The sequence below is a fragment of the Ambystoma mexicanum genome, chromosome 11 (genome assembly GCF_040938575.1).
Source record: "Ambystoma mexicanum isolate Mex_15411 chromosome 11, UKY_AmexF1_1, whole genome shotgun sequence".
NCBI classification, from domain to species: Eukaryota; Metazoa; Chordata; class Amphibia; order Caudata; family Ambystomatidae; genus Ambystoma; species Ambystoma mexicanum.
In genome coordinates this window covers 913,057,053-913,071,638 of record NC_090934.1, presented here as the reverse complement: position 1 = coordinate 913,071,638, position 14,586 = coordinate 913,057,053, and the positions used below count along the sequence as shown (strand labels likewise).

General features: G+C 41.6%; 1 protein-coding gene across 1 annotated transcript in view; it reads left to right on the top strand.

The window, feature by feature from the left end:
* LOC138503906 (mucin-5B-like) overlaps nt 1-14,586 on the top strand; it is a 447,355-nt gene that overhangs the window by 338,910 nt on the left and 93,859 nt on the right. Inside the window, exons 32-33 of the mRNA XM_069623991.1 lie at nt 5,977-6,366; nt 12,800-12,856. Of these exons, the coding sequence (XP_069480092.1) occupies nt 5,977-6,366; nt 12,800-12,856 (447 nt within the window). The remainder of the gene's footprint in view (nt 1-5,976; nt 6,367-12,799; nt 12,857-14,586) is intronic.

Below are 14,586 nucleotides of genomic sequence, written 5' to 3'. Positions count from 1 at the left end.
TATTGGTGTCTTCTGAGTATTTAATGACTATACTCACATTCCATTGTTTGTTTACTTTTTCACCTGTTTTAGGTTTCAATACATCATTACGTGTCACATTCTTGATGTTGTTCTGTTCCTGTGATATACATTCAGCACTGTATCCTCTTTCACTGAATCTGTTACTCAACAAATCACATTCTAGCTCAATATCCGCATCATCACTGAAATTCCTATGGGCTCGGTAAAATTCCACGGTGGGGATATTATGTGTGGTGGAACTCATATGACAGCTGAAGGCAAATAAAGTGGAGATTAACTCATTTGATTTCCTGTATGTTTTGCTTGCTATTTTTCCATCTTTAATATAGAGATGTAAGTCTAGAAACTACATATTATCTGAATTACTATCTCCCGTAATTTCCAGACCAAAGTAGTTGTCATTTAAGTAGTCAATGTACAATAAGAAGGATTCTGAGGTTACTCTGCATATCACTAGAATATCGTCAATTAATCTTTTCCAAATTACAATATGTTGTGCATACTCTGAGTTGCTATGGTCCCCAAGGAGCAGTACTTTTTTGGTGTTACCCATTTGACTGGTGTCTTGCATAGGATGCATATTGTCAATGAATCATGATATGATATGGCATGTATAATGCACCTGTAAACAAGTGTTCTTGGCGCAACAGTACAAAGAGGGCAAAACAGAGGGAGGACAAAACTAAAATCTTACTAGGCCTTGTTTCATTCAGATAGCGCAAGTGTAGGGAAGTGGAAGGGGAGAAGTGCCTAGGGGGTGGGGGAATGCAGGTAACTCAGTAAGTGCAGCCAGCGATGGCTCATAAGTGCAGAAAGGAGGGACTGCAGGGTTTGAGATACAGACCATAAATGCTGGGGGAGCCCTAGAGCAGTGCAAGGGCAACTGGACATGCATGAACCTGGGCCCAAGTTCAGAGGGTAGCCAGCTGACCAGTGTGTGGAGAAGTTGGGACATCATCAGGGGAGAGCAAGAGAGAAAGCAGATGTGAAACAAAAGGTCTTGAGTTGCTTCCGGAAACAGAGGTGGTTCTGCTCAAGTTTGAGAGAGGCAGGGAGGCTCTTCCAGATGGAGGCCCCAGCCAAAGAGAGAGATCTATCCCCAACTCTCTGCTTGGAACAGCGCCTGATACTCAGAGAGTTAGAAGTGGATGAGCAGAGAGCTTGAGAAGGGAGATGTCTAGGAAGAGAGAGTTGGAGGTAGTGTGGTCCCAGGCCCCAGAAAGCCTTGTGGACGATGCAAAGGGTCTTGAACTTGATCCTTGCCACCACAGGGAGCCAGTAAAGCGATTTCAGAGCTGGAGAGATACGATCCCTGGGCTTAAGACCAAGGACAAGTCTTGCAGTCCTGTTCTGGATAAGTTGTAGAGGTGGGAGGGTAGAGGCAGGCAGATTTAGCCCACACACTATACTTTTGAAGCATAGCAAGGAGCAGGGACAGTTTAATACATTGCAATGTAATCAATAAGGTATTGACAGCATGCCCTTTGTTAACCTTCCATCACCAACCTGGCCACTTCTCAAAGACCCATATATGTATAATAGAACAGAATGATGATATCAAGTAAACCTTATCTTTAACAGTGATGCAATCTGGACTTGGCTATTCCTGGGAAAACACCTTGCTCCGCTTGCAGGACTGAGTCCTGCTAAGTCCTTCTGACATGTCTCCTTTAGTCCCTCATCATTTTGTATGCACCTGGTCTGCTGTTCATCCGACTAAAACCTTTCTTGCATTATTCAGACTGGGCCATAATCTCAGGGTTACTTACTGCTTTTCTCTCATGCTATTACCTTTATACACTCTGCATCCTTACAACAATCGTCCGTTGTTTAGTGTCCAGGCCTTGTGATGCTTCCTGCTGCCAAGGAATGTATGTGCAAAGTCAGAAATCTGCCATGCCAGATACCTGACGCCATTCTAGCCCCATAACATTGTATCATCAGCTCTAAAGAAAACGGAGGTCTTATATAATGTATTCACAACCCTAACAGAAGCAGTCTCATAATGTTATTTATTAATGCAAATGTGTTTATTTGGTACCTGTCCATGTTGAAAAGGAAAAGGACCCTGGCCCCTCAACAAGACAGACATTTAAAACTGTCGAACACTTGAGCCTATAGAGAACAATGTAAATATAACATTATAAAATAAAATGAATTCTTCATGATATCATATTGCCTTTTCTGCACCCTCATAGCCCTTTGCTCCAGCAAGCTAAAGTGACAATGGGGACAATGTTTCAGGCACGGAGTCATCAGGATATTGCTGTTTTGCTGAAAACTTGCCAAATGATGCCTGTGTCTGCATTTACCCCTGGGCAAGTGCAAGCACGATTGCAGAGGTAGCAGTCCATTCATCTTCCTAAGGTATCTGCTGGGGTAATACCTCTTCTCTCCCCATGTTCTTCAGTCTCCCCCTTCACCAACACCCGCACTATCCCGTTTTCTGCCCCTGGGTATCCAAAAACCTCTTCTGCACCCTCTCTTTGTGTTACCTCAATTACAGACCTATGCTGTTCTGTGCCTGCCCTGTCTACTCTTGTACACGTGGTAAACACTGCATTGTCATCCCTACCTCCTACCATCTGACTGCACCTTTAAACGTGGCTCTCCCACCTGCTCGGCCCATAAGCATAATTGGCACACCGTTCTGTAGGACGTCCACCATCCTTGAAATCCCCATCCTTGAAATTCCCACCTAGTTCATGGCTCCACATCCATCCTTAGTCAAGACTATAACAACAATAACAGGTGACTGACTAGAGCAACGAAATAGACTCACATGGGGTTTCATGCACACAAACTGGACTTTTTGTCACAAAGACGTGGGAGTACAAAATGGAACAGATTTGTAATGTTCTTTTTTGATGATAAATGGAAGGTTAGGGAAATAAATGTAAAATGTTAAATAAGGCCTCATAGGAAAAACACAGAGAAATGGGATTCTGGACACAAAAGGGAAAAGGCATGGTTATGTTTATTTTAACTTCGTGAGCTAACAGAAAGGGAAGAAAGGAACATGGTAATCAAGAGTGACATGTGTTTTGGTGTTTTTATGGGGAAAACAGGATTAAAATGAAAAGTGACAGTGTCAACCAAATAAACATAAAAGGAGGAAAATGGATCAACACACACTTAATTCTTATGCGCTAGCAATTCACCGGAAACTAGTTTGCAGCAATGCTATGCACTTGTCTTTTATGGTAATGTTCAAGTAACCTAATACAATCCACAAAGAAAAATTAAAAGCGATGTGGTTATATTACAGGTCTCCTCCTGAACCTCCCACAGCACACACACACACTCTTTCTCACAGTTTAAGCAGCTCTGATTGGCTCATCAAATATAAACCCTTCCATCCAAACCTATGGGGCACTTTTAAGCACCCTTATTCACTATCAGAAAGGTCCACGGGATCCAGAGGGAACCATGTATACAGAGGGGCATATTCAGTTTGAGCCAAGGACACGTCTTGGCAAAGGCTCACCCTGCCTTAATTACTAGCATTGAACGAAGCAATAGTCTTAAACCAGTTGTCAAATCCAGACAACACATGTATGCAGATCATGCCATAGCATGATGCTGTAGAACCTAGCACTGCATGACATTCAGCATTTTAAAAAGTGCAACAGCTGTCATGTATCAAGCCTCGTGGCACGTCTGTCATCAGAGAATAGTGGTCGAATTCCCTCTGCAGGATGCATACTTTATTGGTGATTAGACAAGTTATGATTTGTTTTAGCACACTTGTAAACCAACACGTTTGCATTGTCCGTACCTTCTTGGCTTTAACTGCTGTCCCAGTGGTCTAGAAAATGGTACCCAGTTGCCAGGTGGAGGGTTTGGGGGGAAAGGATGCAGACATGCTGGTTACCCCGCACTGGAGTGCGGAGCAACAGTGTTGCATCTCGTTTTGGTGTGGTCAGGCTAAGAGGCCTCCCCTAACACCAGGGTGTTAGTGCAAATGTGAGATAGTTCATCAGTGCCATAGGTGGAGATGGTCAGAGAATAACGTCTTTTGTGATCCATGATTGTCAGTGGCCAGTGCTTAACTGTGGACTCATTACAAAGACATGGGTGTGGCAGGGTGTTCCACAGGACACTATTTAATAGTCATATTTGGCTTCGGCATGAACATAGCACAATAGTATTCTAAGGCATTTAAAATATTTGCAGAGGAACATGTGTACTAAATTCTTCTTGTCTTTGCTCCTCTTGTTCAACCCCTCTGCCCCTTTCAGGACCAAAGAAAGGTTCACCCTTGCCTTCTTTCTATCGCCTCCCCCTCCAGATCCTTCTACAACCAGTGCCAATGGGCCTTCCAAGTCAAGTCCTGTTTCTTGCTGCTGCTTTGAAACAGTTCATTCTTCAGTAGTGCACCGTGTTCTCACTCATTTCTAAAAGTATAGGATTCTATGTTGTTATCACAGGACAACTGAAAAAAAAGACTTTACCCAACCATGAACAGGTGTTGTACACATTGATGTAAGAAGGTAATGAGGGAAGAATATGAAGTCTAGACTTAGGGCCTCATTACGGGTTTGGCGGTAGCCATGTCGCTATTGGCGGCAAGGCTGCCTCCAAAACCAGGTCCGGGTTCCCTGAATGGGGAATTACCGGGCCATTCCGAGTTTGGAGGGCCCGGTAATTCCTCCCTCAGGGAACCCGGGCCTGGACCTTCCCCATTCCCATTCGAGCCCCCGTAGGGCCCAATGGGAATGGGAGAGCAAGCTAACAATGGGGCGATTACGACTGGCCCATTGTTAGCTCCCTGGTCCCCTCGCGGGACCCGGTAACAACGCCTGGTTTTACCAGACATCCTTACCGGGTCCCGCTAGGGGACCTCGTAATCAGGCGGAATGGGAATAACGGGTCCGCACCCATTAGCGGACCCCGTTAACCCATTCCGCCTATCACGTAATGAGGCCCTTAGACTGTAATGCATTTGACCTTAAGGTGATATAAATGTTAATATTTTATAGTCCCTGTTTTGTTTATTAAATCTAGTTTAGGGTCACATATATCCTGGTTTGAAAATAAGCAGGGAGTGGACATTATGTACTGTATACACATTCCAACAAAAAACAAATGGATGGCTAATTTATTGCACTCATTAGTATATTTTACACGCCTTTTGCTGGTCTCTGAGTTGCCATTGGTGATTACTTCAATGTTTTAAAAGAAGATGCTCATAGGAGTCCTCGTTTGAAGCACAAAGGCTGGGCTACTATAGAGTGGCAGACTAAACCTTTTAGGGTAATAACAATTGAGGTGACATGCAGAGGCACAGCTAGCACAGCGTAGATCCTGTCATTCAACAGAATAAATGAAACACATTCTTTATAATTGGCTGCATCCTTTGAACCACACTCACCAAATCAAAGTAATAGAATCCTTGAAATATGCTTTCCTTTTACAACCTTCTCTTTCCAGGCACATGGCATGGTTGCCCCTTGAGCCACTGATGAACGGGGCAAACATAGCAACACAAGCAGAGCTTTAATTCATGTTTTAGAAGAGGAAAACATACAATTATGTGCCTGAAGAAATATGGAAGCCAAACATTAGTTGAGAAGACTGGTAGGCCAATCCTGCCCTCTGTTGTTCAAGTCTGAGAATAACACAGAAGACAATGTACACATTTGATTTGATGTTCAAGTCTGTCTGCATGCTTTATAACACTATCATCAGTCAGGAAATCACATATGATACTGGGGATATTACCACTGAAATCATTGTATTACACTTTAGCAATAACAGCATTGCCAGCAAACGCAATGCAGTTTGCAGATGGCCACAGATCAAGATGTCAATATGTGTAATTTTCTGATTCCTCAGGACTGATTTGGTCATTTGGACTTTGTCTTTTAAACATACACCACTTTCTGCTGTTTAGTTCTTTGCTGTTGGGCGTTACTGTCACTGACGGATAATGTTCTTCTCCTTTTCCATCAGGTTGTTTGGAGGAGGAATGTTACTGGTCCGGCTGGTTTGATAACATGCAACCAAAACTGACAAATTCTGGCGATTATGAGACAATTGAAACCATGAGAGCCAAGAACTCATCCCTTTGCACTGAGCCCCGTGCCATCGATTGCCGAGCTGTACAAGTGCCAGAGGTTTCTCTTGCAAGTGTAGCACAGATTGTCACATGCAACCTAGTTGATGGTTTGGTATGCAACAATGCAGATCAAGAATTGCCGCTGTGTTACAACTACAAAGTCAGAATTCAATGTTGCTCTGTCGTTTCCTGCGCAACAGAAGGGCCTGTGCCGTCTTCACCAGAAAGCGTAACCACTGTATGGGTCACAAACAATGGTTCCAACCCCACTGCAGTCAACACAGGTAATGTTGTCTGTCAGGAAAGCATGAACACCAAACCCAGGTACTCTACTAACTTCATATTGGCAGGTAACACCAGAACACATCCCCACCTTGTCACCATCTCAGGTGCACTCTTCAATATTCCTGGTTATTTTAGAGATATATCCTGGTGGTATTTTTGGTTGGTGGAATTTCTGGTTTGTGGTATGTTTGGTAGGTGGTATTTTGGTATTTCATGATATAGTGTTGAGCCTAGAATATAGGGAGCTGCAAGGTGCTTGTTTTTATACTGGGGTCACTAGCGTTAAGCAAAGTCTGGACTTTGTACACTCCAAATTATGATTTTACGCCCTTGCAGTACTTTATTTACAATACCACATTAAGCCCTTTTGGCAGTATTTTATAGTGCATTTATCATGTAAACAGAAAATTGTCATTCACACACATAGCCCCTCTGAAAACCCAGTTCACAACAATCAGCTTAGATTTCATTTTACCACATGTGGCAAAGTGATTTACTGCAGGCGGTAATCAAAATTCACCATTTGTTATCCACAGTGCCCTATGATGCCACCACAGTCCATAACACATAATAAGCACAGCGAGGCTAATTCAATATACTCATTTCTATTTTTTATAAAAGATTAGAATTATGCAGAACATTCAAACAGAATAAAAAAAACAGAGTGTTCTCTCAGAGTATTTTACATCTGTGACTCAAAGCGAAACTGAGACATACAGAAATGCAGCTCATCTGCAGTTACTTTCCCCACAATGTGTGCTTTGAATTTCTTAATGAAAACGTCCCTCACGGTAGCTGGCTTTTCTCATAACCAGCTATGAAACCTCCCTTTTTTGACAAGTGTCCAAAGGCCTGTTAAAAATGACCTTGACACTCGCAACTAAACTTAGCAGGACATAACCTTCTGTTACATATGAGTTTTATCACATGAATGGAGAAACATGAACACAGCTGTCTACATTTAAAATGTACAGTGCAGCATCTAAAAAAAGGAATTTCCCATGTTTGACAGTTTATAACAATATTCACCACCCTAATACCTGATAACAAATCATTCACTCCCTTGTGACTCAATTAGCTAAACTCACCAAGAATAATACTTGATTGTGTGTGTGTCCCGAACTGCCAACGACCCCAGTCTAGTTGCTGGAGAGAAGAATTCTTTATCTGGTTCACTCCCTCTGTGCTTGGAATGAGCCCACAAAGTTCACTGCTAGCCTTTCCGCCTGTCACTGCCACATGCTTCTCCCAGGGTCAGTTAAAAGTTAAGAGTCCCCGAGACTGCAAGCTCTTCTGAGACCACTGCCAGCCCTGGAACCCGAAAGAGAGACGACCCTCCTGTGCTGTGCTACTTAAACCCTCTGAAGTAAGACTGTCCATAATGTAGATCTTACTTACATAAAATATAGAAATGCCTGCCTCTTCCAGTGACACCATTTCACCAGAACCACCTCCCTTTGGAAAATTCCAAAGAAACACATTCTCTGCCTGCCACCTTTGACCGTGATCCAGGCCCAGGCTGTAGCAATGGAAGCAAATAGCTACATTCTTCCTGCACTGAAAGCCTTTTAAACAATAAACTAGTTTTGAGCAAAACGTATTTCACATTCCACAATTCTAACTTGTTACATCTTCATTCAAACATAGCGCAGCCTTAATTCTGCACATTTAGTTTATTGCATTTCAAAGCTAACCTTGCACCGTTCAAACGGTTATATGAAAGTCATGAACTGACTTCCTCTGATTATTAGATGGGGATATTAGTGGTTAGCGTATGTTAGTCTCATGTTTTTTCAGTGCAACTCAGCCCACAACTGTGGTGTAGTGGTGCAAAGATATAAGATCATGTTATGCAATGCCAAATTCAAAACCTTCATTTTTCTGGCATGTGTCCTGTGCATTCCCAATACTGACATCTACTAGCCATGAGTCTCACACTCTTGCTCACTACTGTGATCAATATTTTATCCTTGTTGAAATGTGGATCCCTAGCTCAAATTCAGAGTCACCTGTCTCTACAGTTATCACCAATGAGCAAGAAAGCATTTACTGATCATCACTAGTTTGCAAGGCTCTGTACAGGTGTGGTCACAAATTGCAACAAAACAAACCGATTCTAGAATCAGATGTGACAGTTAAAAATAGCTAGGGAGCATGAAGTGCTTGGCTGTATATGTACAAAAAGATGAGATGAAAAGTGCACAATTAAGAAATTATCTTCAAATATACAATACAAGCCTGTGTTTAACGGAACCTTCTGCAAATGTAAGATAGGGATTAGCATGGACTATTGATGGCTGCGTTGTATTGGCAGTCGAGATGTGGATAATGGGGTTTCACTAATGGTTCTTTTGATAACATGCAGTAGGTTGCACTTTGAAGCGGTTAGTGTGAGCCTATAGCATGTAGTTTTTAAAGTGAGATATCTGGGGTAGATAGAGCCAGCCTTTCTCTGCCAATTACAATGATGGGTTGATCTCTTGCTTTGGCAAATCCCATACAGAGATGTTCATAAATGTCAAATTGTGGCCTTCTGATGTATGTCATTGAGGCCTTTGCATGTGTATGAAGCCTAAAGGATCAAAGAGATCAGATCATTAGGGCTGATCCTTACCTGCATTTAAATAAAAACAAATGTAATTGTATATGTGGTTTATTGAAACCTTTATACAATAATATAATCACTTTTACATTTCATTTCATTAATACAGTTAATGTCTCATTAACAAAAATGATATGCAATGGAAGTAACTACTACTAAAATCACATTCAATGATCTCCCATAATGCAATAATCCACTTTAAGCAATCTCATGCTCCGCTACGAAACTCATATCCAGAAACTATAACTATTTACCCAAATGGCAAACATTCTCCCCATTCCTCATCCATTTTTATTTTAAGTGTGTAAGTGCGATAGTTATCTTTACTTGGTTTCCCAATAACAACTGAGGCCAGAATGCATTTCATTTCAAGAATTCATTTGCAATAACAAGGGTATACTCTGAGGCAAATCTTGCAACAAATTGATAGGACAAATCACGTGTATATACACACTCCATAATGAAATGCTTCCATGTTTCCAAAGTGCTGTGGATTCTACACAGGTGACAACCTCTCTCTCCCCTTGAAAGACGCTTTCTCATGCCCCAGGTCTCCATTGTGAGCAATTGGTTTAATCTAAATCTTATAAACACCAAGTGATACATGTGATTTGGAAAACAATTTAAGTAGCCATCAAAGCATCTTATTTCCTTTCAGTGCCAACATACTCTTTCAAAGAAACATGTATTTATTAAATCACACTTTTGAACCTAGTCATATTCACATATCTTTTACTTTATTCTGACCAGGTTTTTCATCACACTTTTGAACCCAGTCATATTCACATATCTTTTACTTTATTCTGACCAGGTTTTTCTCCAATAGGTCTCCATCATACCCCACCTCCCGTAAGTAATCCTTACATTCATTTCTAAACGTGTTTAACACCAAATCCTTTTAGGATCACATATAGGGAGCCCGTCGGCGGGTCTACATTGCTTGCAGAAAAAGTGTGTGCTTGTTGGGTTACTTGTGCGGCTCTTAAATTTAGAACTTAATGAATATAAACCTCATTGTCTGGTTACAAAATGATCCTTTATTGGTTTTGAACCAAAAGATGAGCTTTCAGTTGATCAGTTGATCATATATTACATTTAATAAGTGTCACAATTGTTTAGTTACAACGGTGTTTGTTGTCATAAACCATAATTAGTTAATTAGTGCCAGCATACTCCACTCGCACGGGCGGCTGGGCTTTTTCTCAAAGCACAAATTCAATATTGGTGTGGGTGTTACATTTTTTGCAGTATCGTAACCTTCCTGGTGCTCACCAATGATGATAGAGATTGTAACTACATGGGATACATTTTGGGAGTCACAGTAGGCCTTCCCAGGTCAGACCCTCCAAAATATCAAGATCTACTACCTCAACACCATAAAGTAGCAAAGGTTGCTTTTTTTGCTTATAAAACCTCACCAAAAGTTTTTTTTTTATTTTTTATTTGAGGTAGTAATGGAATAATCTTCCTACAAAGCCATTTAGCTACCAGCCTTCTATTAAATGTATTTAGTGTAGGGTACTCCAAATATGTCATGTGTTTACAAGTCTCCAGTTTATCATTTTATGCCAATTAAACACAGTACATTTCTTACCCTTTTTAGTAGACAAAATAGCTGTTTTGGCCATATTTACCTTTAAATTATTATTTACCAGACAAATATGTGTAGACTTAAAAGGTGCTGCAGCCCAATCACAGTTGTATCTAGTAAAATAATATAGTCTGCAAATGCAAGCGATTAAAGATGTATACGTCCAATATTTGGAGGGAATGGTCTACTTTTCTCCAACTAAACAGCAACATTACTAACATATACATTAAATAGACAGAGAGCCAGTCTTTAGTTAGACTCTCTGCCACATAGAATCTCACCCGCATTTGCGTAAGGGTATGAAGTAGGATGATCATCTTCAGAAGACACCCAAGTATTCACCACCTCTGCAATTTGTTCCACACCATAAATCTATCGATGTTACCAAAGGCTGCATGAATGTCCAGAAAGGCAACATGCAAAGGTATGCCCTGCACAGACCTATATTGCTCACATAACAATTTAATCAAAAATCCATTTAAGTTTGTAGCCATCCCTTTCCTGAAACCTGTCTACTGAGCAGAGACTTCACCCGAACTTAAGACCCAAGACTCGAAATACTTTAAAACTAACAATGCAAATATCTTACTTGTGGAGTCTAATAAAGAAATGGGTCTATAGTTCATGTGCAAGTCCCAGTCACTCTTGTTCTTATAAATAAGAACCATACAACTGTTGTGCCAGGAGACAGGAAGTCAGCATTCCACCTTTATTTGCTCAAATAGCAGATGCAACAGGGTAGACCATAGAAAAGGGTCAACTTCAAGCATAAAGTTAAACAGCCCATCGGGCCACTAGCTCTAGAGGGCTGGCATAACATGATATGCATTCCAGCATTTACAAGAAAGAACATGGCATACTGGTAGGTATTTAACCTCCTCTGATGATGTGTTGAGGATAACTTTGTGGTCCTGGAGGGTAGAGGGTTAGGGCAGGGCTAGCCTCTCTTGGAGATGCAGATTAGGCAGCAAACTCCCAGCATTCTAAATGTTACAAGTAGTTTTACTTGCCAAGATACAGTGTTAACCCAACTTGTCATTCATAATAGAAATATAACTATATGCATCACTAGGTCCACAAGCTCAGAAACTGAAGCATCTAGCCGCGCCTGTTAAGATATGAAAGGTTTTAGATGTATCGCAACTGGTGCAGAAAGCATTGATGCGAGTCCTGTGAGGTCAGTTGTTTGGTTGTCAGGAAGGTACTTTTGTAGGTTCTCTGAGGTTATCCCAAGCCAGTCAAATAAATAAGCAACTCAAAATGTAATCACACTGGAGACAAAAGTGAATGGGACCACACAGGGTCTTATTTAACTATCTGTCCCCTGACATGTCTATACCCCTTTAATGCTGTTTCACAAATCTATCGCTCATTTCATGACTCCTCCCGTATACCTTTGCTCCTGCCGTGTCTCTGTGTGTGACTCTCCTCTCCTCCTTTTATTATCTTTCATGCCCTTCCTAAGTGGAAGCAGATACAAAGTGGAAAGGACAATTCACTTGGTCCCTTGTGGCTATACTACCTACTACATGTCTACATGAGTGATCAAAGCGACCCAGGAAGCTGTACTTCTGTTTCCTCTTTGTGGTGCTGTTGCCACCAGAACAAATCAATAGAGTAGAAACGGTGGCATCAGGGATGCTGGCTCTACTCCTCAAGAACTGGAAGCGAGCGAGGCTATGATGCTTACTCAACTCGTTCTCACCTTGAGGCTAATTTTCATTTAAAGCACAACTTGCACAGAAAGGACCAATTTCATTTACACCTATTTGTGAGCCAAAGACAAGATCGCATTTAAGCTGTACTTTTTTAATAGGTTTGTGGAAAAGTGTGAACACTTTCTGCAATTACCCATTGTGAAAGGCAATTATACCTGTAGGATCCACCCGCTTTCACCAGATGGCAATTTCAGGCAGATTCCTTAGAAACCCATTGATTTATTGGAGAAAGAACAGCATGCAGTCATGTAAAGTCGAACATGCTACCCTACCCTGGCCTGACTGATGGTATAACATCCTATTAATTAAAATAATGGCATTAACTCTGCACCACGACTGTTACCATCATTTGCACTGAGCTGCGGGGCCTGGAACATGACTGCCCCTTGTGAGAAGCCCTGCCTTTCCCATATCTACATCCTACAGAAAAGGCACTTCTTGTGTTGCAGTCAGGAGACTGTTTGGTCTACTTGTTGGAGAACTCTCTTCCTTTTTATCACTAATGCAATGTTTAATTTCAGGGTCCAATGATGTCTCATGCACCTGTGTAATGCCAAATGGAACACGTATATCAAAAGGTCAGTGATCAATGTTCTTTCACTTCCTTCGCATCATGCTTGAGGGACGGGTCTTAGAATTGTGGTTCATCAGGGATCAGTGGCGTTTCTCCAGATGTCGTTCATTCTACCGCTCTTCTATTTATATCGTGCTGTGATTCATTGATTCGAGGATGTTTTTTATGGTTTGGTCAACAGCTGAGTTTCTTGGGTTTCCTAGGAAGACACCAATAATTGAATAAATGATCAAGAAAAGGAAATAGTTCATTTTCATTTGGATGACAAAGTTGACTTTAAGTTCACATTGATGCAGACACACAGGTTATATAGGTGCTAGGACTATGATCAGACCTGAGTACTGTTGAAAAATTCATATTTTCTTGCATATAATGCAGCTGCATTTGTTTAACATGGGGTTGGGGAGCCAAGCAATCAGTTTGCTTGAATCGCGGGCTGAATCCCAAGATCCAAGACTGTCTTCCAAGCAACCTGATGGCTGCTTTCCTCGTCCCACCATCTTCCCCCAACCACCTCAGTTCCCCTCCTGGGTCTCCTGTTTCCTCCCACCCCCACTTACCTGGTCCCTTTTAGTGGTGGCTGTACAACCGCCGCCGCTCCCGACTACTGGGCTGCAATGGAAATTGAAGAGGGGCTCTGTATGGAGCCAGTCTTCAAGAGCCATCTTAAGTAAGTATTTTGTTTCAATGAACGGGATGCGACAAAGGATTCTAGAGTTTTTCGTTATTTGTTTCTTTTTTTCCCTTACTTCTATTTGTCATTTCTAACATCATGCATTTAATCACAAATTCCCTACTTGCACAGCTTGTACAATCAATATTAACATTAAAAACACATAGTGAAGTCAAGTAGCCCCAGTCCTATCACCCCACTCCTTCCCACTCCCCTTCCAAAATTACACCACATGCTGACATACTGTGATCTCCCCACCCACACCCCAAAGACAGTCCATGCTACCAATTGTCCTCCTCCGTCTCAGCCGGCACCAATCCGCTGCACTCCGCAACAACAACAGTTTTAATTTTGTGTCCAAATGGTAGGTATTCTTTAGTGGCAAGGCACTTATGAGTAAGGCATACCTGGGGAAGAGGACATTATCGGATAATAACTATTCCACAGTGTTTTATTTTTTGAGTCCAGGCATCTTTTGAAGAAAAATGTTCAAGCCTCTTTATTTGCAAATCTGACCTTGTACACAGACATCATAGAACTAAAAGTGAGCCATTGGTCAGCGTCTCTCTAACATCCACAAATCCCTTCCTTCTGAAAACGTTGCTAGGATCAGGGTATCTCTTGCTAATATAAACATATAATAATGTGATCTGCACTCTAATTGGTCTATGTTATATCTTACTCCTTCACCTAGTTTGCTTTCACATCCTGCTCAGTTCCTCCTGCAGAGGTACATGTATATGCTTGTGTGCCTTAATTGCCCATTTTAGTGAGTTTGCATGGAATGAAGCATTTGAAAAAAATGACAACTTAAATAGTCCCTTGTTCAATGCCTAGTCTGTGTCTATCTGTGTTGCTGAATTGCAGTTTCTTCAGAGGGGCATGCGCTTCAGGTGTTAAATCCTCCATGCAGTGCAGACTTCAAGGTATGACTAGCACTCTCAACTATGTAGAGGGAAAGGTCAATATAAAAACAATGGTAGGATGCTCTCACCGAGGCAGGAAGGGATGGGATAGTGTCGGTCATGCTAGGTGCAGTCCTTTTGTATGCTGGTAAATGG